At 43.5% G+C, this 22323-nt stretch overlaps 1 protein-coding gene across 1 annotated transcript; it reads right to left on the bottom strand.

The window, feature by feature from the left end:
* Positions 1–3529: 3529 nt before the first annotated feature.
* FAM83F (family with sequence similarity 83 member F) lies at positions 3530–22089 on the bottom strand. Its single transcript, XM_054632318.2, has 5 exons — positions 21634–22089; positions 17808–17975; positions 11457–11578; positions 10185–10897; positions 3530–5436 (listed from the first exon to the last, which is right to left on the bottom strand). Exons 1-5 carry the CDS (start codon positions 22087–22089, stop codon positions 5372–5374), a joined length of 1524 nt encoding a protein of 507 aa, XP_054488293.1. The 3' UTR covers positions 3530–5371.
* Positions 22090–22323: the final 234 nt, after the last annotated feature.

The following is a 22323-nucleotide window of genomic DNA, read 5'->3' as shown; positions in this document are numbered from 1 at the left end:
TATTTTGCCTCTGTGCTTTCTGCACAAATTCTTTTGGTTGTGTTTTCCTGGTTATGTGCAATTTCACATGTCCAGTGAAATTTCAGCCTCTATAAAAAAATTGTCCAGTGTTTATAAAATGATTCCTTTCAGCACTCTCTGTCATCTCGAAGTTGTTGCTTTCTACCCAAGGCAGGCAGGAGGGCTGTTTTATGCCTACAGTTCTCCTACCAGTGACATTTCTAATGTTTTAGAAAAAGAAAATAAAACCTGACAAGTCAGATGAAAGGCTAAAGTTGATATTACAGACAGATAGGCTGGAAAGGTAGAAAGGAGTAGAATTAGAAACATCTCTAAAACTCAAGACATGAACACATTATGTGATGAGTTTAGGATATAGCAGCTATTGTGCCCCTAAGTTCTTGTGCAGACACTTCCACCTACTCTCTTACTTCCTTATCTTGCTGAAATTTGCCCACATTTGGATGCTGAGTGCTGTATGTCATGCTGTGGTTTTCTGTAACCAAAACTCCCCAAGCACACATGCCCAGACTTGCAAGAAGGATGAGAAATACGTGTTGTGCAAAGAATTAGGAAAACCTGTCCCAGCCTTGCTAGTGGCATAAAGGCTTTACCATTACATCTACATCCATAGGTTTCTCTTCCATGTTGGTCCTACAGTCACTGACTCTACTTTTCCTAAGCCTTGCTCATTAATGAGGATTACCAAATTTACATTTCTTCAGCAGGCTAAGGACAGGGGACATAAGTTCTAGAGACACAAAGGGGTCATTCAGTCCTGGAGTGCTCCCTGGTTTTGCCAGAGAACAGACAAAAGTGTCAAGAAACAAGAGTGTAAAAGTAGCAGAGAAATGAGGGGAAGGCCAGTCTTATCTTTCTTCCTTGGAGAACCTCCCTAAAAAAGAAAAAGAAAAGGCAGAAAGTCATGGCGGTTCTATTGCTATAAAGAAAGAAGCCAGGATCTGCACAGCCCTGAGATACCCTGGTAAACAAGCTTGGATTTGACAGACTCCTCTTAAACAGTACAAATTCAATTGCTACATGGATTTAAAACACTGAAAGATGAAGATTTTGTTTACTGCAAATACTTTTTTATGTACCCTAATGCCCAAAAGTAAAATAGAGGCTGGATTTATTCTGAGACATGGTCAGGAATTTTAAAATGGGTGTTTGTACACACAAACAAAGGGAGCATGGGAAACAAGAGATTGTGAGTTACTTAAATGTCAAGGATTACATTGTACCAGGTAAGACTGAAATGTAGCACAGGGACTCAGTTTCATAAATTAAATGTCATTGCTGATGGGTACAAATTATATAAGAAAGATGGAAAGGAAAACCGAGGTGGCACTTTGTCAGATGCATTTACAGCTGCAGCAAGACACATTTCAGCTGCAAAGTAATTTAAAACAAAACAAAACAAAACCTAACAAAACAACAACAACAAAAAACCTCAAACAACTAAAGTGGACATCTGCTGCAGCCTACTCCAGCAGCAAGAAAGCAGGAATGAATTAGTCTCTCTTAAGGTACTCAAAGCCACAAAACACTGAACTCATGAGGAATTTAGCTGCCCACATTTCTTTTAACAAATACCACCAAACACTCACCAAAGAAGTTCACGAGTTACACAGAAACCTACTCTAATCCAGACAGTACAGGTTCTTGACAAATAAACAACGAAAATGTCCCCAATCCAGGAACTGTAGCAGAGAAATTAAAAGGACACCATGAACACAGTATCTAAATGTAACACAGTATAGAGTTTATTTGTTTGACTTAGAAAAGGTCTCCCACATAATTAACTGGACACATATACATTAAATATACAAACTTATACCAAAAGAAACACAGAAGGCACACATTCACCCAAGTGGCTCTTTCTGAACCACTCACCATTGCAGGCCAGAATGACAGAGCCATGAGCCCCAGCTTCGTTACTTTCTGTCCAAAACCAGGACCACAGCTGTAGGCCCCATGGTGCTCCACACAGACCAGCCAAAGAGGGAAAGAGATCCAGAGGACAGGCGTCCTCTTGGGATTGTGCATGGTCAAGGTAGAGATGCCAAAGAGAGCTAATCTGGCTCTTTTGAGTAGCAACAGAACCATTCCCATCTTTCCCACCCCCTTGGGAGGTTGGTGACTTGATTACAAGAGGGGACATCTTGGGCAAGCACCAAATGACAGCTTATTTGAATACTGCTGTACCTTCAACCTCTGCTGGCAGACTTCCAACACAATTCCTAAGCACTGCTCTTTGCCCCTGTGACCCCCAGCACCACCAACCACATTTTATCTGGAGAGCAAGAGAGGTTCATTTTACAGGTCACAGCCCCAGGTTTCTAGCACTCATCAAGAACCACGATCAGCAAAAACTAGTCAAAATAAATGTGGTCACCTCACACAGACTCACTTCTGTTGCCATAGGAGCAGGTAAATAGCTCAACTTCAGCAGATTTTATCTTCAGGGAAAAACTAGTTCCACCAGAGCCTGAAACCTCCACTCTGGATCAACAAGGCTGTGTGCATCCTCAGTCATGCTGAGTTTAGGGAGCAGATTTATGTAATGCAAAAAAGCAAGTCTGTTCTCTCAAATTAAGTAATTAAGCAGTGTGTGATAAGCCTAAGGAATTCTACTAGACCCCGGAGTCAAGGCATGAGACTGATTTCCATGGAAAGAATCTGAAAACAAGTGAACATTACCTTTCAGGAACTGGTGTGGCAACCAAGAAGACAAGCAGATGAGAGACTTTCTCTGGAAAGGATATCCTGTTAGTTGACAGGTTAAAAAAAAGAGCTCTGACATCCACCATAGGGAAGAGAAAGTAAAGCACACTAATGCGTAAGCGCAGAAGGAAAGGAAGGACAAGTGAAATCAGCCTCCTGGACTATTTGTGAAGTCACCCAGGATGAAGCAACAAGGAGATAAAGGACTTCCTGGAAAACCTGACCATATATATCAACATGGTGCTAATTAGTTAATTAACCTATTGCACAATTAAAAAAATAAATATTTTAAAAGCCTAGGAGGAAAAGGAAGCACCAGATGACACTGCTCTTTTCAGAACAAAAAGCCTAATAAACAACAGCCTAATAAATTTATGTCTGATCTTTGCTAACAAGTGAAATAAATACAAGGAGAGAAAAAAAGTCTCCCAAACGTCTTCAGAGTGGTAACCAAAGTATGGCAAAATCATGCCACTTTCAAGAATCCTGCAAACACAGTGAGTAGCTTTAGGCACATGAGCTACACACATGAAGCCAACAGGATAACTCAGCTATCACATCACTTCTACATGCAAGTGGTGGTGTCATTTCCAACACCTCTTTTTTTTCCCATTACCAGGAACAATTTTATGAAACACTGCTCATAATATGAGCTGACAGACCTAGCTGTAAAGCTACAGCTCATTCCCAGAAGGCTATATAGAATATATTATATAGACTAGCAAGCATTTAACCCATGGAGGATGAGTATTTTTAACAGAGGGCAGAATACCTTTGGTATTTTACCATCTCAAGATATTCTGCAGGGTAAATAGAGTAAAATGGCCCTGCTTGCCATTCAAATTAAATATACTTCAAGGAAAGGTAATTAATCAATCAGTGAATCAATCAATTGCATTTTACCATCAGCTACAGACAGCTGTTGGAGTGTAACAACCTCTACTGCATCCCAGCACCTGAAAGAGTCTTTCAATCAGCTGCTTCTGGGCTGGGAGTGCATCAATTGCCTTTGCTGTGAATTTGTTGTGCAGCTAAAAACCCAGATGGTTTCTCTAAACAAAAAGCAAGAAAACTAAACCTGTGTTTTTCTGATGTTTAAATATTTTTTGGCAAGTAGGCATGTTAGTTTTCGGGTCTCTTCTAATAGCTAGGATGTAATTTTTTTAGGTATCACAAGAGGATTTACTTATGACAGCAGGATATGTAATTTAAATAGCAAGAAAGCAGAGTGAAATGTCAATCTGCCCACTGTAGAGACAAAAACAATCTGTTTATCCACTCTGTTAGTGAGCAGAAGTGGAAAAATGATAGTGAACAAGAGGACAGAAATGCCAGTCAGATCCCATAGTAGCTAGGAGGTAGTCATCAAGGAAACCATTAAAACAGCCTGACAACAGTTCTTTTTTTGTACATGCATTGAATTTAGGGCTTGGTACCACAGAACACTTTAGAGGCCAAAAGTAAAAAAGGATTTTTAGAAAAGGACAAGTACATTCATTAAGACCAGGTCCACAAGGAACTGCCAGAAAGCTGAGAAAGTCCATAGACTGCTAGAATGGTGTCAGAGAAAGACCTCTGTATATACAAGCCTTGTATTTTATGCTTCTGTGATCACCTGTTACAGGCTATTCTCAGAGGCAGAACAGCAGATCAGATGGCCTTTGGTCTGATTGCACACAATACTTCTTATGGATCAAAGCTCTCAATTTTAGAATGATTTAAATTCTGGAAAGGTCAACTTAAAAAAAAAGGGTATTTGAAAAGCTTGAAAAGCTTGCATGCCTCCTCTGCTTCCTCTTTCAACCCTCAAAGATGTGCTCCTTAATCATTCAGTTTCCATGAACGGTAAAAGTATTGCTGCATTAGCAATAACGAGGATTTGACCACAGCCCCTAAAGTCTGTGTTCTTGCTCCCTGCCCAGGCCCCTTATCAGGCATTTTTCCTGACCCAGTCCCAAGTGTATGTTAAACATCGCCCTATATTCCATTTTTCCTCTTTGCCACATTCTTGCTAAATCACTTTGTTCGACTGCTACATCTATGAGGTGAAACAGTTCCGATACTGCTCTGTAGGCTACTGTTGGCTAAACCCTTCTCCTGCCTGGGCCAGTGACAACAGGAATCTACAGGAAGACTCCTTATGGACAAAGGATTGCTCCACTGTCTGTAAACAACCTTATTTCACCCAGAATTTGCCACTTCAATTGGATTCGGCCTTACATCTAGTCAGATCAATACATTTTTGCAGTGCAGTAGAGTAAACAATGCAACACAGTGATTCCAAGTCTGCAGCCAGACAGACTGAAGTAGCAGCACAAGTAAGTCAGAAAATCTCCTGCATTTCTCTGGGCACAGAGCAAGCTCTGAGACCAGTCATCACAGTTGTTTTTATATACAAAATATGTGTGCACATAGACATATGGACTAATACATTCATCACTAACCCTCATTTAAGGGACCAGCTATCCAAAGTCTGCTCATCACCCAGTAAATGTGCTTTAGTCAGGGGTGCCAGATGCATCCAGGACCTGCAGTAGCTTTACAGATCACTGCATGAAGATATGGCTGTAGGTTCAAAATCAATCAAGAAGTTACTGTTGCAGCTTGTGATTCAGTCTTTAGTTCTCCAGACAGTCCTTCCCAATCAAGATAATACGCAGGTAGATTGTTTGTTTTTATCGCTCATAGTGGAGTTTGGATTCAGGTTACCTGGAAGGAAAAGAAGTTAAAGTAGTGTTAATGTCAAGTAAATAAGCCCTGGATAAAGTTTGGACTCATGCTTCACTCTCACTTTTCACTATGCACCTTGTGTTAGACCTACGTTATTCTGCACTCTCTCATGGCTTTTTTTCTGCTACAGTGAAATGAAGAAACATTAAAATAAGATCAAATGCAGAGTATATTGTAGAGAAAACCACTGGAGAAGTATTTCTAGGCTTTGGCTTGTACCCAGTCCAGCTTCATTAGGTCCCAGCTGGCACTGATAAATAGTCTGGTCATGCCTTGGGTGAGAAGTTTTCCAAAGAGTGAGGTATGGAAAAAAACCCTGAAAACCCAAGGTCATCTCATTCATTTGATACCCACACACATTCTCAGTAGAGGTTTTTTTTCACATTTTGTTTCAAACATCTCTAGTGCCAGTGTTTCCACCACTGCCTTTGCAAGACAAATCCCAAGGCCTCAAGGTCTCTCACTAAAGTGGCAGAGTATGCTGCCTCCAGTTTTTTATAATCCTAGGTTTTTTTCACTGCTTACTCTATGAATTTCTTCTGCTCCCAGTATCTTTCAATGCTTGCACTTCTGTCTGGTGTCCATCATTACAGCCAGATGTTGATCTGGATGCCCTAGCATATCTGTTTCAAGCACTGTACAGAAGTGTGTTCAGTACTGTGAGTAAGGCAAGTAAGGGAGCTCATCTGAGCTCAGTAAATCTTGCATGACTCTGGCCCAGGACAGCAGGGACTGACAGGGGCTGCCACGTGGCTTGGAATCACTCTGAACACAGGCAGGCCCCACTCATGTATTTGTACAGAAGGAAGGTACATGTGCATCTCCCAAGCACTTGGAGCCAGATGCCAGTTCAGAGTGAAAACAGAGAGTGAAAACTGCCACAGGTCATGGTGACATGCTACTGAGAAGTCTCAGTCTTGCTAAGTTTAGGGAGCATTAAACTCAAGCACTGCCTCTGCACTGGGCTTCAAGTGAATAATTTTTAATGTCACTCTCTTGCCTGAAGGGTATCTGATCAATGCTGCCCTTACCTGTAGGTGATGAGGAAGAGAAGAGCTCTCTTTTCTCCCCCTCCTTCTCTCCACTTTTTTCCACACTGCATCTTCTTGATGTTCACCTGGGAGGTTGCACTGCACCCTGCCCTCACTTCCGTGGCTGCTCTGTGACTGCCTCCTCCCCACAGCTCCCTGTAGCATTTCATTCTACCTGTCCCCCTCTGACATATCCTGCATGTTAGTGTTATCATTACTCCTATCTCCTCCCCACCCCTCTTTCCTTCCCTGTCTGTATCACATTCAAGACCCTCATGCTTTTTTTGAAATATCTGTGCTTCTCTGCTTAATTTCAACTCCCAGCCCTTTTCTTCTTGTCACTTTCTACTCTTGTCTTCTGACCTTTTTCTACATATCCCACTACAGTTAGAGCAAACATCCTCCTTTTATGTACCAAACAATGTTTCCCTCTTTCTCTCTTTAGAAAAGAGGCTGAAAATTCCAGTTACCACCCTTCCATGATCTCACTTTGGCTGAAAAATGCTGGTGATAACCAAGCAGCTATTTTAATGCTTTTGCATTGCCCAGCGTCAATTCCATTTCTTGTTGCAAGAAGCACACAAAACTGAAACACAAAATCCTTCTACTAAGGATTTTGTGCTCATGAGGAATGAAGTGGATGCATGGAGCACCTCAGGGCAGCAGACCCTTCTGAACAAGCCCACTTTGCTTCTTCCAAAGGAGAACACTAACTAAAAAGTCTGCACCTTCTGAAGGCACACAGCTTTCAGACTTTTGCAGTGTTTCCCAGAAACTGTACACAAAAGTCACTGTCTCTGCTGACCACAGTCTGCCCAGCACCAGCTTAAAATTAACAAGATTCTGGTCAGGTTCAGAGCTGCTCTTATGTTCCTCAGCAGGCAACAGTGAAATCCAGTGAAATTCTGATAACTTCATGATATGGTTTGAGAAAACCTTTTAAGACAATGTACAACTTGCCATGTGCTAGGACAACACCTCAGGGTGTTAATTCAGATACTTAGTTTGGGACATTACTTTCTATCTGGAGCCCTTGTATTTTCCAGACTCCCAATTCTGACTCATAGGAATCCTTTTCTAGCCTGTAAAAGCTGCATCAGATTTTCAGACTCCATCACAGCACACAATTCCATCATTTCCCTTCCCAGCTCAGGTTCTCTTCATCACCATTTGCTCCTACAAGACTGAATCTGACTTTTAGCCTGCTTGAATAGTGTCTTTCAACTACTCTATGAGCTACTTGGGTGTGGATTTGGTGTCTCCATGCATTTGCAAGGTGGGATGTGTCTCTGTGGTGCTAAAGAATTAATAGTGACTTTGGAGGATGTGTGCACAGGCAGGCCCATGGGGCTTAAGTGTGCTGTTTAATCTTTACAAAAGCTAAGGGCAGCTATTTCAAACCGTGAAGCTCTGAATAATTGCATCCTAACCTGCCCGCATACCAAGTACCCTCTCTTTCATTTCCACTTCTTACCTCCCTTCTGTCACCCAGAATATCACAGCACCAGTTTTTACTAGTTTCCTCAAAGTTTTGCTTAAACTTTTAAACCTAAGTCAGCCCTAAAGTTACCCAAGAACAAAGTGTCTTCTATCCTTATACTGAGGCTGGGACTCTATTCCATGGCTGTGTTTAAGAATTTTTTATTAAATCCTTTTCTGCTCCTCATGAGTCTCCATCTATCTAATCTGCCCTCTACCATCTCTGTTCACATGCCACTTTGGGACTATTAGACTAGAGAATTGTTCTCTCACAAGAAGGTAATTTATTTAAAAAGCAACTCACAATCCATGATCTTCCTTCAGCCTTTGATGACACCAGATGGACAAAGTCTACTTACACCCTACTTCAAAAGCTATGGAGTCTCCCAGTGTCACCATGAACAGGCATTCTCAATTTGCATAAACCAAAAATACTAGCAAGGACTCCCTGGAAAGATTTATCAGGTCAGAAAAAGTACAGGGGGAAGACTGGTGTGCTGGACCTCAGCATCTTCCCTGGACCTGTTCTCAATTCTTCCTTCCCCCTTACTGAAAGAGTTGGCAGTCTGCAGGAAGTAACAGTGGCAATAAATAAAACCTGAACATAATAGCATGGTAATGTATTTGTGGAAATGGTCTAGACCAAGCATCAGACTGTCTGGCACAGATCCACTGTTTTAGGAGGAACAGGGACATCCCTGCTGCTTGGATGGTGCAATGGCCCAGCAGGGTGCAGTGCCCCACTGTCCAGCCAAAGACATCAACCTCTCGTGCCTTAAGCTGGGCCTGATTTCATCAGGACATTGTGGGAAGGCCAGGCTGGCTGCTTTGAAACAGGTGACAGTGACTATCTCTGATATGCAAAGTGCTGATGAATCAGAGATTCTCTCCTTCTGTCACTAGAGGGTAGTGCAAGCACTCAGCTCCATTCCTGCGAGTGGAAATGCCCATACATCTCCCCACAGGTCTTCACCGATTTTGCTTTTCCTGGCTCTGAGGAATGGGGCCCACCAGCACATAATGTCTGTGCTCAAGACTTACTTGGAGAGAGGATCTCTTTAGACCAGGGTTTACTTCTACCTCCCCAAATACAGATTCTAAAATGGATCTACTACAGTCTTAAATAAATTAACCATTCCTTCTTATAATTCCTCTTGTGTTCATTTGGTATTTTTGAGTCTGTCCTTCATTTAGCCAGAAATATTTCCAGGAACCTAATTATTCATTGTTGTTGACCATCTCAATTCCTTGCTTTTCTTCTTGGTCCCAAAAGAACATCTTTCCATTTCACATCATGGTAACTGCAAAGCAATTCAGTCTCTCTACATCTGCATTTTGCATTCATCAGAGCACTGGCCAGACAAGTGGAGTATAAATTTTCTCCTTGCAATTAGTTTATTTTCCTAATGGCGCAGGAGGTATTGACACCCAAAACAGCTCACTGAGAGAAAGACAACCAGGATGACAACCAAAGATTTACTTCAATCTCACAAAACATGTAAAATGTTGGGGAGTTAGCCATGAACCCATAACCCATTAGAAATCTTTATCATTTGTGTCTTCAACTGACTGAAGCCTTTGAAGGACCTAATGAAAATATCAATCATGCATTAGCAAAGAAAGAAAAGTTGAGATCTAGTGACCTACTTCTTTGTAGCTTCTATTTTCATGACCTTCTCCTCCATTTCAGAAGGTGGCAAAGGAGCAAATTAAAAAGACTTGCACCCTTTCCTTCAATCCTTGTGCCCTCACCTCAACATAAACACATTTTCCTCTTTTCTCCACCAGGAATTTGTCACAGGAAATATACCTGCCTAAACTCTAATGAGGAAAGGAAGGAATTACACTGAAAATCTGTCTGTGGCCTGCTAGCCACTACCATAGAAAACACAGTGCTGCTGTTTATTAGGCAAATGCACTTCATGGACTGAGCACTGTTTTACACAAGGCAATGTTCACCTTTCTCTCCCTTTGCTGCTCAAAAGTATGAGAAACATCCACATGAGAAGTACCAACCTTACAGTAAGACTGCCATTAAATTGCTTCCAACTTATATTGCATGTATCTTTTGATACAACTTCTACCCTTTGTTTTCGCTCATTTTGATTCAGAATGACAGGATCTACTCACAGGTGCCTATAGTGGGTATGCTTGCATCAATCAGCCAAGCTCAGAGCAAGGGACACAGAAAGCAGAGTATGCTGTAAAAGGTTTTACCTGAGTTGCCTCCAGTGCTCCGAACACTAGCATGGCCAATGCTGAGCCTCTCATATTCCAGTTTCATGTTCCCAAGGTCTTCTCCTGAATGTCCTTCACTGGCAAAAGAATTGGCCTCGATGCTTGAGCCTGGAGAGCGCTTAGCCTTGCGACTGAAAAGCCCACTGGCAAACCGCTTCCCTTGCTTTGCATTGCTCTGTGCATCTTCCTTCTTTATGTCACGAATGGACTCTCTGGATTTGGATTTATTTTTCAGGTCCATGTGGAGCCGGGACAACAGTTTCTGGGGGCTCCGATTCAGCTTGTTCAAGTTCTCCAGAGGTGGATCTATTTCTGGGAACACTTGCTCCAATGTGACCAAGTCATTCAGGAACTGATTTAACCGTTTCTTTGACTCACTTGTTTCCTCCTTTTCCATGTTTCCCTGATGGTCTTGCCTGTGCCGTGAAGCCCAGAGCATCATATCACCACGGGTTGCCCCTGCTACTAAACCATACTTTGGGTTAATGAACTTCCGAGCCACGGTGGAGGAATGAAAGCCTGGCTTCCCAATTCCATGGAGGAATGGGTTAGCAATGCCCAGTTCCTTGTATAAATTAACTTCCTCTGAGATGGCATAGAGCTCACGAAACTCAATGTCAAACATCTCCACGTGCTGTCCTGTCAAGACTAGCAGGATGTTTCTGTCAATGTGAGATGAAGTCCATGTGAAGCTAAGAGGAGGGAACAGAACCGACATTAGATTTTGGGGTGCATACTTGACCCAGCCCACCTAAAAAAACCTAAGACACTACAGGGGAATATGTAGCATTATGCCATTTGCCCTTATATCCTTGGCCAGATGGGCCCCAATAGGTACATGACACAACATTATTGTTCTTCTTTAGACATGTAGACCAGATTTGGGAGAAAAGGTCCTGAAACTCTAAAGGACCCTTTTAAAAAAGCAGCACTGAATCAACAGGAAGAGTCTCCGGACTGAAAACCTCACTGAAGAGAACTGAGTACAGGGACTGGTGGGGAGTTCTTGTAGACCCCTTCCTGGTGCAGGGTGGAACTGTCTCTAGCCCTCTGAAAAGGTCTGCCAGCATGGGTATTTTCCATTCTCTGAAGAAGGGCTCCATGCCACCTTCTCTGTTGTCCCACTCCAGTTTCTACAGATGCCACACAGATTACAGAAGCTGGGACAGAAGGGGGGTGACAAGTGAAGAAGACTCTCAAGCAAAGTAATGACCATTCTTTAGATTAATGCCTTAAACAAGAGTAACCCACCTGTACGATCCAGTGGCCACCTTTTCACCATCCACCATCAGGAATCGGGATGCCAGTGTGCCTTTGATCTTCCCTGATGGCATGTAGAACCCAACTCCTGTCACAGAGCGTATGCGGACATTCTAACAGGGAGGTGAAAAGACAAAATGTCACAATAAATAGGGCAGAAAATTACATAATTGCCAGCTCCAAGTGTTAAGATGTCACTCACATTGTCTCACTACTTCTGGGACTACAGCTCATTTTGTATCAGCCACCAGAAGGGCTGCAAAGCAAAGCATAGTGCTGTAAGCCCTGTTGTCATCTCCTGTCTACACAGGTCACTCCTCTCCATCTTGGACAGTTTATAGCTGTCCAAGGGGTCAGCATCATCAGAACCCTGCCTGCTGTCTTTGGCTATTCACTTGAGCCACTGGCAAGACAATGCTTTCAGATAGTGTCTCTACTAATGTCCTAAATAGATCAGCAAAGAAAAATTTCTGAAGATGAGGAAGGAGAATCTTTTCATAAAATGAATGGAAGTAGTTAGAAAGAGAATACTTCTCCCCAAACCTCACATCTCACACCCTTTTGTCAGCAAACCTACAAGTAATGAAACAAAGCACTACCAGACACAGAAAAACCACAAAGTTAGGATTACATGATTTTCAACAATAGATGAGTGCCTGTGCATACTATAAGGATATATTTACACACTGGACTGAGTGTTACTCTGCTCATGGGTCCTGGCTGCACAAGGCTGAACTCCCAAAGTGTCTAACATGAAACACTCCCCCTCTCCTCCCCCCAAATCCAAAAACATTGAATGTCAGTATAAGTTTGGAGCAAATTATCTTGTCACTCTGACACACAAATCTAGACAATTTTCCTCATTCCACCCTATTTTTATGTAAGGATTCCTTAAGAATGAAAAGCTAAAAGCACTGTGAACTGGAGTCATAAATCCAGGGTTAGGAGTCAGATAGTCCCAGGCATAATTGCAGTTCTGATACTGCTCCCTATGATGTTCTGGGAAAGTCAATTCACCTTTGTTTCATTCTTCCCCATGTGCAGAGCAGAAAAATCAGGAGGATTTGGCTAATGCTAGCACAGCCTCAGATCCCACAAAGAGCTAAGTCCTATTACTATAAACCTCACCGACAGCTTAAATACTGGTAGGCTATAGAAATCAGCATGCAGGAATGAGTGATTATAAGAATGCAGATTTCTTTCAAAAGCTGTTTTTTCTGAATACAACTCCTGCCTTTTGAAACTGCTGCTATTTCCCCAACTAGAATACAGCAGTGGAAATACAAATTCTGACTAACAGTAACTGATGATAGCTCTGTTTTGCATTCAGCTGTTGCTTGATCTGTCTGGAGTCCTGTGTGGGCATTAGCTAATTAATGCTCCCAACACTGCTGAAAGTATTATTACCCCATTTTAAAGATGAGTAGCCTAAGACAGAAAAAGATGAAGTGGCTTGCCCAAGGCCTAGCAATGAGTCATATGTATGGGATGCTGAAGACAGGTTGGGTAGAGCACAGGAGAAATGGTGCCCTTTCCAATAATTAAAATAACATTTGAATTTGGCTGAATTATATTTTTCCTTGCTGATTAATGTTGGATGTGGGATTTGCCAAATCATGCTTTGCTGACTGCACAAGACAAGAAGTCAGTCAACAGCTCTGATGTGATATGTACTCCTTTGAATCAAGAAGTATCAGCCTGTGTGAGCAGAAAGTTTCCCAGCATATAACAGCGTGGATCTTATTGTGCTTGTATGCTCTATCACCTTCTTTGGGTGAAAAGAAAGCACACTTGAATTTCTGCAGTAAGTGAGCTGTGTGTAACACTTAGAAAGGCACAGAGGGGATAGAACTGAACAGCTGAGCACATAAACCTCCTTGAATAAAATAGGTACAGGAGTGCATTAATACATCTTGAAATGCAGAAAACAAGCAGAAAGTCATATAAACATCAAGTCACTTAACAGGTTATTTGTATACAATTTTCTGCCTTGAAGGATCTTGGAACATTTGTAGGCTAAGTCAAGCTACAGAGGAAGAACATGTACCAAAGACTGCACAATAACAAAAGAGGAGAGACAAATATAAATGAAGTGAGATTGCAGGCATTTTCAGACGGCACTAGAGTTACAGTAGTAACAAATATTTTGACTAGAGGACCAGTTAGCTCACCAGATAGAAGTGACACCTCCAGATCTGTATTGTTGCAGAAGCCTGCTTAAGGTTTGTTCTGTAATATCCTGGCTTATGGGAGATGCAGTCTGCATTAAATTTCTATATTTCCTTTCCACAGACTTGCACCACTCCTCACCACAAGCAATGACTAACATCTCCCTGGCTACAACTCAATATGACTGGTAACAGTCAAGCCTGACAGAGCATCCTAATACAAATAGTAAGAAACTGGTCTTCCTTGCTTTATTGTGACACTTTTAAACCTCACTCTGAATCCACAGAAAGCTAAATAAGACCCAATTTAGAAAGTCAGTAATGCTGTGACTGATTTGACAGACCTAGGCCGTAGTGCTTACAAACTGGGGCTGAGAAGGGGAATACACAAGACAGACCCTAAAGGGAGGTGTTGTAACTGCTTCCACCAGAGAATCCTATGTGCACCTTCCCTCTTAGAACTGGGAAATCCTCTCTTTGCCCTGGACAGTTTTGGAAAGGGCATGGTTACTGACAAAATAGTGTAACTTGCAAGTATTCAGGTAGAACAGGATGGAATGCAGCTAGCTGGGACATGGTCTGCCAAGATAATTACTGAGTATTATCTGTATCTTTACAAAAAGAGAGCCTTGCAAGCCCCCATCTCAGAAGGTCACAAGTAGTCTAGAAGAATACTCCAGCAGACCATTAAAAAACCAACAGCACTGCTTCACATCACATTCCACCCCTCCCTCATCTCAGGTAGGAGTCAATGACAAAACCCATAAATTATCGAAATGAAATTACATAAGTTTCTTAGGCAGAAGCTTTTTAGACTTTCTGAAGTGAAAGGAAAAATTTCTTACATGTTAGGAAAATTAATGTAAAAATTAATGTGAAGGTGAACTTCCTGCAGATAAATCATTCCCTTGGAACTCTAGGAGAATTCTCTGTCTTTGGGCAGGAGTGTCTGTTACTGTGGTTGGAGTTAACAGAAACATGAAGACAAAAACCACCTATCTAAAATCTGGTGAGAACATTCACCCTCAGGTCCTGCAAAAAGAGGAATTTCTGAGGGGCTATGAATTTAGTATCTATGAGAACTCTGATTCACTGTGATCTCTGTAGAACACTCTTGTGTCAACATAACAGAAGTCTGACAAACTATGTCCTGTAGGCTCAGGAAGCCATATGACTCACACACACAAGACATGCTCTTATGAACAACCCATGAATGTTCTGATGATTGAATTTAAATACATTTCTGGTGAACTCTGGCCTTCAGACAAAAATAGAGGTTTTCTCATTTCATGTTTGGAGTTGGTTAAGAACTTTTACTCTTTGTAGGGTGAGGTATGGTCTTCCTACAGCAGTTTCCCTCCCATGAGACTGTCAGCAGATCATGACACCATCTCTACAAAAAGAATACAATAGCCAGGAATTTTGTGAAAATGTCCATCGCTGTGCATAGACAAAGGGCAAAACCCAGTGTTAACTGTAAACCTCCCTGTATTAGGATGGTTGAAGTATTCACTTTGCATTGGATGAACAGGGCAACGGGAACAAAAGGGCGGAAAACACAGAACAAAATGAGTATCTGCTGGTGACAGAAAACAGAATAAACACTGTGACACTGCAGTTCACAGTAGTGCATCATCTCTCTCCCCCTGGGATCAGAACTTGTCTCTAAACCTTAGAGTTATATCTCATGTGGCTGCAACTTCCTGAGAAAAGAAGCCATCCTCTGTACCTTGCACATGCATTCCCAAGGGAAGGTGGGCAGAAGGGCAGGAAAGAAGAGTATGCAACTCCTTTGCTGGCAAACTATGTCTGGTGAAAACTGGTAAAAATCTTCTAGAATAAAGCAAAATGGTAATTCAAAAAGGAGAAAACATTTTCCCTGTTGCTAAAAATCAGTAAAAGAAACTCAGACATCAAAGCAGATATCAGGAGAAAGACAGTAGATAAGAAATGGGTGAAAGAAAGTTTCCTTAGCAATTTCAGTATCTTCTGCAATCAAACAATGTGGGACAAAATGATTCTGCTGAACAAGACTGGAGATCCAGCTTGCTTTCTTGCTTTAAATCTGGATCTTCAACCCTTGGAACATTACAGAAGAAGGGATGGAAGGAGTCCTCAAGGGGAAACCTTAACCTTCTGGAGCTTCCTTGGGTATCCAAAGCCTGTTGCCAGGGAAATCCCTACATGATGGTTTCTGCTACACTGACCCAGCAGCAGCATAGGCATGTCCAAGGTAGCTCTGGGTGAGATACTAAGAGAACATCTTCCTTGAGAGGCAAATGACTTGTTTCCCCATTCCATGAAGAATCTCCCTGGTCATTCCATAGAACCATATACAGGAATTAACTGTGTTGGCTTTAACAAGACTAAAAAAATACCTAAGCCATATTGGAAAAAAAGATAACAACCTTCAGGGGAATTTAAGATCCAGTATGAGATACCTGGGAAAAGAGGGGGAAAATCTGAAGGATAGCAATCTGTGGGCTGAAGCTTTGCAGAATAGTGATCAACTAGGTTAAAAGTTGTTAAGAATTTCTTCTCAGTGGACTTGCTTCTACTCAGCTTGTACTATTTTTAGCTGAAGATGTCTAAAGAAAAACATAGCACGGGCTGCCATGAAGAATGGAATCATAGAAGGGACACAGAAACATTTTCTCCTTCTTTTGATTGCATCAGTTCAAACTGCACCTCCTTAGAGAGAGCCATACAACTAGACTGCTGCAGGACCTAGGCATTGCTGTAGCACATCACTGGGGTCACTGGTTTAGGAGTGTCAAGCCTGTGTAGAAGGATAAGAGGATGAGCAGAAGGGGACTGCTTTAGAGACAGAAAAAACAGACTGAAAGGAACTCACCTCTCCAATAGCAACACAGCTCTTTCTAAAATACCAGGGCATCTTTTCATTCCCTCTGTCCAGGGGTTAAAATATTGTAGTACTGAAGACATCATTGCTGTACATGATGACAGAGTAAGAAAAGTACTGGGAAACTGGTACCAGAGCAGATGGAACTACTGCTGTGATTTCACAGTTATGTACCAAAGAGACACAAGCCTAGGAGACACAATACCACTGGCACTTGAAACATGTCTGTTATAATGAGGTCTGTGTCTTGCTTTCAAAGACACCAGAGGGAAGGAACTTCCACCACTGTTTTGGAAAAAAAGGGAAAACTTCTCAGCTGGATGTCTTTTTTGATGAAACTCAGAGCAGAGTGGTAGTTCACAGGAGAACTCTTCAGATATATGCAGGTAATTTTCATTCAGATTTAAGATGGTTCCCCTAAAAGGATTAAGATGAGACTCTATAATCTTCAGAGCTTTTTGAGTTTTGGGGTTTTTTTAACTATAAACGGAGTGTTTAAGGAAAATCCACCCCTCTTCCAGGCAAAGCGCACTTTTTCCACCGCCGCTGTACAGAACAACTGGATCACAAATGGGTGAGTCTGGCATCCCATAGGTTGTTTCCAACCCAGCAACTTTTTTCAGGATTTAGAACAAGTCTGTAGTAGCAACAGTGGCTAAAAAGATGGGGGGGAAAGGAAAGAATACAATACTAACAAGAAATACACAAAGGATTTCAGTCTGTATGTAATGGAGTGAGATCTCTCTCAGGCTGCTTCTGCCAGCCAAGCTAGACTGACTACTCTGCTATGCTGCATGCACTATTTGAAGGCACACTGTGGCCCTCAATCCCTTAAATTCTCCTTTAAGTCATCCTAGAGGAGGACTACAAGCTCATTCACTCCGATGATCACTGTTGGGAAGGAAAGTCTTGATTTTCACAGAATGTATGTGTCCTGTAAGAGGGATCCATGCAGACAACTCCAAGACCTGCCTGGAACTCTAGTTTGAATTCTAGTTTGAATCCTCACATAGAAGACCTATAGCAATTTTCTCTGATAATTTTCTCCCCAGACAGGAATTTTTAGGTTATAAGTGCCAAAAACTACACAGATCCCTGTCTTGGGTGAAAGGCAAAAAAACCCAAATCTTTCCTTTTTCTTTCCTTCTGTATTATAAAGCCACACTGTTATCCCTCTGTGTTCCATCACTTTTAGTGTTGTGGTACGGAGGAAGAGATGTGTTTGCCGGTCAAAGCAAGTTCCAAGATTCACTCCAACTGCAAAAGGCCAATGACCTGCAGGAGATAATGGTTTAGTACGGAATACCTTACCCGGATCTGCAAGTCACTGAGGTCAAGGCATCTGCACATTTCCAGGAAGAGCTTGACACCCTCCTCATCCAGGATGATATAGACGGGGATCCAGCGCTTGTACGCTGCATCGACGATATCGCGGAAGATGTCCCGGTCCGTAAACACATCCATGACCACTGCAATAATCTGGAAACAAGAAGGTGGTAGACAGACAACTGAATAACTATTAGGAACTGAAAGGAAGGCCTTCCCCACTGGTGCAAAATAAAGGAGAGCACTGATACCAGATAATGGAGGAGAAGCCTTCATAGGGAGAACAAAGTCCAGGGAGGTACATGCCCAAGCACTACCAATAATTGTAATTTTCTGAGTTAGTTGCTGCACTTTGGAAGGAACTTAGTAAATGTCTATGAGAGTTCTCCTTCTTCCAGATGAAACTGACTTATTTTAGCAGCCTGAGGAATGCCAAAGCCAAATACCTAGTTTTTCCTCTGTATTAAGAAACTTCCATTGTCTCTGTAAGGACTCACCTAAATGAAGAACACTGAAAATATATTGAAAAAAACCACTGAAAACACAACTTTAACTCTTAACCTGAAGGCATCTAATGGAAGAGTGAATGTGCAGAGGAATCAGGGCTTGTATCCTCAACCATGACGCATAGTGTAGAAAATAAGAATTCTATTTTCCTTTTTTTCCCACCAAATCCCTGTGAAAAGTCTGCTCTCAGGGCTGGCTTCTCAAGCAATGATTTATTGGGCTCAAACATAAACACCTCATATTTCTCAGAAAGGGACTGGAGTGTATTCAAGATTTGGAGGCAAAATTATCATTCCCTCTCTTCGCATGTATTGTTTTTCTGGTATAAAACTAATCCTTCTTTCCAGGCATAGATTTTACATAAAACAAAAGCTTTCACTGACGTGAGAGACAAGCCTGAACATTTATAGGATGAGTAACAACAAAACCAAGAAGGTTATGGGTAACTTTAATGCTGATCTTATAGAAAGGGAGAGAAAGACAAAACATGTATCTTTTACACCATTAGAAATACCAATTAATTTTTCTGCCTGAGTTATTCTTCTCAACATTTTAAAGGTTATCAATGGAGGAAACTACTGTTTTTCTAGTCCCTCTGCATAAAATCAGCTTGCCAGGTCAGAGCTGCCATGCTCTGACAGTATCCTGGGACTAGAGTTGTCTAAATTTTAATTTCCCAGATGCTGGGAATCACAGCAATAAGCCCATCTGGGCTGGGGATGGCATATACAGGTGTGAATGGAGCTAAATACTGAATCACACTGTAGGACTTTCTTCACTTGATGCTTGGAAAAGGTGCAGCTCTCTTGCAGGAGCCCCCTAAGGAAGAGGGAATAATTCTCCCCTGAGACCTCTTTCCTGTGAAAAATGCCCTTGAACAAATGGCTTTTGGGAAAGTGGTGCCACAGTAAACATCCCCCACTGCATCTGCTGAATCTCTGCTGAGTCCCTGCTTGTACAGCCAACAACAACCAACACATCTGCTCTGTCAGGCTCCTTCTGTCAACAGTGCTTACACCAGCTTCCCTTTGTTAGAGAAAGAAAAAAGAGCTGACATTGTATTTATGCTCATCATTAACATGTAAGTTCCTGATGGAGGTGAACTATGCTGGAGCTACATCATACTAAGTCCCACAGTAACTTCTACTAGGCAGGATTTCAGGTCCTGCCTTGGTTCTCCCTTCCCAGCAGGAATATAACAGGAATGTTACCAGAATCTCTAAAAATTAAAATACAGCGAACTTGTACCACTTTGTTTCTGAACAACCCCATATACAGGCAATTAATAAATAAAGTCATGAACAGTCCATGAATTAACTCAGGCCTGTTATGCTCCCTCTCCCCCCACACACAGTGGTATGGACAAGCTATTTAGGAGAAAGGATGCCAAATAGTATGCATTTGAAGTAAGAACATCCACATAGGGAATGGACAACAGAAGCAGGAACTTCTCTCCATCCCCACCATTTGCAATGAGTGTAACAACTGCAGAAATTACACCCTATCCTGGACAAACCATTAATTGTCTGTACCAGCTTTGCAAGGGATGTGAAGGGATCCCTTTGTGAAGGGATGGCTCCCTCCAGGCTGTGGGGCCTTGGGTCAGTCCAGGCTTCTTTCCAAGACTGGGGACCATTGAGAACAGCAGTCAAAACTTGCCATGGGCAATGCCTGTTGTTGTGTTTGCCGTCTCAAACCCTTGTCACAGCTAGGAGTGTTCCCAAGCACAGCAAGTCAGAGCATGAGTGTCTACCCCTGCAAGAAGTTTTCCCCATTTCTCTTCCAATCCTATGGATAATAAACTTATCTGTAGGGCCCATAGGTGTGCCTAGCTCTTCACAGGAATTTTAAGATTGGCAAGTTAATGCTTGCTAATCTCATTGCACCTAGGTAGCTTAATTAACATATGTTTGTAAAATACTCATGATAAGCCACCCACAGACTTGTGCCACATATTACCAGTATCTGTTTAGACCCCCTCTCAGAAAAAAACAAACTCAACAGTCCCCCACTTTCATTTGCTGACTAAAAAAGCTGCTACCTGGAGTGTTTTTTGCCAGGGTGAGCTCAGCTGAACACAATAGGCATAGTTATCTATGAAAAGGACCATTAAACACTCAAATGGCTGTTAAACATGAAACCAGCTTCGGGCTGGGAGGGGCACAGTTTGTCCAGTCAGTGAAAAAATAAAAATCTACAAAGGATTTAATTATTTCTAGGTGCCAGGCACAGCTATTGAAAGAAACAAACTTTCCCAGTTCTTGAACAGTCTCTAGAAACCTTTGTAGCAGTGCAAGGAGGAGGTGAAGTTGCACTACATCAGAGTGTAAGGAGTTTACAGCTTCTAAGTGACTGATCACACCAGTCACTGAACAGAATTACAGGGTGTGCACAATTTCTCAGAGCAGGGAGCTAAGAAGATCACCCACTAGATTAATGCCTCTCTGGAAAGTTTTCTGTGTTTCCCGGCAGATTCGGTTTGAACAAGTCTGTAAAAGTGGTGCATATAGTGTGTGCTGGCCGTGGGGAACAGGTGGAGGAGGAAATGACTGCTGAATTATAAAGCAGAAATACCAGAAAGCTGCAAAACTAAGCACAGGAATGAAGTTTCTTACGCTGCTCTCCCCTTTACCTAAGGGGTGTGTCAGCTCTGACGGAGATCTTCTCCTGGGTGGTCTTCCCCGGGAACTTCACCCACATCTGGGGTGGGTGACGAAAAACCTCGTGATTGCCCCACCTGTTCAAAGCAAGCTCTTGAAGCATCATGGCTGGTTTGCTTCCTTGCCAGAGGTGCCCTGTCACCACCAGCAGTCATTTCCAGGGAAAGATAAATGGGAGGAGCAGCCTCATATTGTCTGTACTTTGTCTACTTGCAGCCCGGGCTGGACGGTGTTGAGGCCACAAAAAATAAACCCAAAAAACACCATCCCATAACGAACACGCTGCCCTGTCTTTAACTAGGGACACCTGCACACTCCAGGCAGGGGTGGCTGTAACAGCAGTTCACGACCTGTGAACCCGGGAATGAGGCCGGGACAGGACAAGGTGAACCACAGGTACAGAACCCCACCTGAGGGGAGGTGGAGAGGGTGTGAAGATGTTTCACCCCATCACAGGCATCAGCTTCGGCAAAGCGTAACACGACTGGCAACGAGGCGCAGGGAAAGCCCTGCCTGATGGACGCCGACCATTACATGGCCAGAGCGAGGGCTCTCGCCCGCCTTGCACCCCACGCCCCGAGCTAGACCCTCGGCCCGGCTGAGGGCAGCAGGGCTGGCCCGGCCCGTCGAGGGCCGCTCCGTACCTTCTGCGCCTGCTGGATCATGTCCCGCACCACCTCCTTCAGGTGCGGCGCGCTCTCCTCCTTGCGCGGGTGCGTGAAGAGGGACACCCGGCTGATGCCCCGGTAGAACGTCTTGTCGGTCCAGCCCAAGTCCAGCGGGGGCACCTCGGTGTCCGAGCACTCGGGCCAGTAGGCCAGCGAGAGGGTCTCGCCGCCGGGCCCCCGCGCCACCTTGCCGCCCTCCCGGGGGTCGTCGTAGCCCCGCCAGCCGCCCCTCAGGTCCTGTAGCTCCCGGCCGGAGAGGAAATCGCGGAGCTGCTCCTTCCTCAGCGCCTCCCGGTACGCGGCCTCGCCGCGGGTCACCAGCGCCTCCAGGGCTCGGCGCTGCTCCTCGCTGTAGTAGAAGCGGGCCTGGGCCTCCGTCACCTTCTCGTTGACGTGCAGCTCGTCCAGCAGCAGCACCTGGGACTCCGCCATGCCGCCGGCAGCCCCAGCGCAGCGCCGGCCGGGAGCGAGGGCAGGAGGCTGCGGCAGGAGCTCGGAGAGGCAGGGCCGGGACCGCCTCACCTGGCTTGCTCGAGCCCGCCCCGACGGGTGGGGCGGCCGCTCCCCCGGGCCCCGGGGACACGGCTGTCCCTGCCGCCCGGCCCCTCTGCCAGGCTCCTGCGTGGCCCCCGGGGACGGGGCACGAGTTGCGGGGAGGACAATTTC

This window comes from Agelaius phoeniceus, chromosome 5 (genome assembly GCF_051311805.1).
Source record: "Agelaius phoeniceus isolate bAgePho1 chromosome 5, bAgePho1.hap1, whole genome shotgun sequence".
NCBI lineage: Eukaryota > Metazoa > Chordata > Aves > Passeriformes > Icteridae > Agelaius > Agelaius phoeniceus.
Note: the sequence above shows the minus strand (reverse complement) of the source record. Positions and strands in the feature narration are given on the sequence as shown.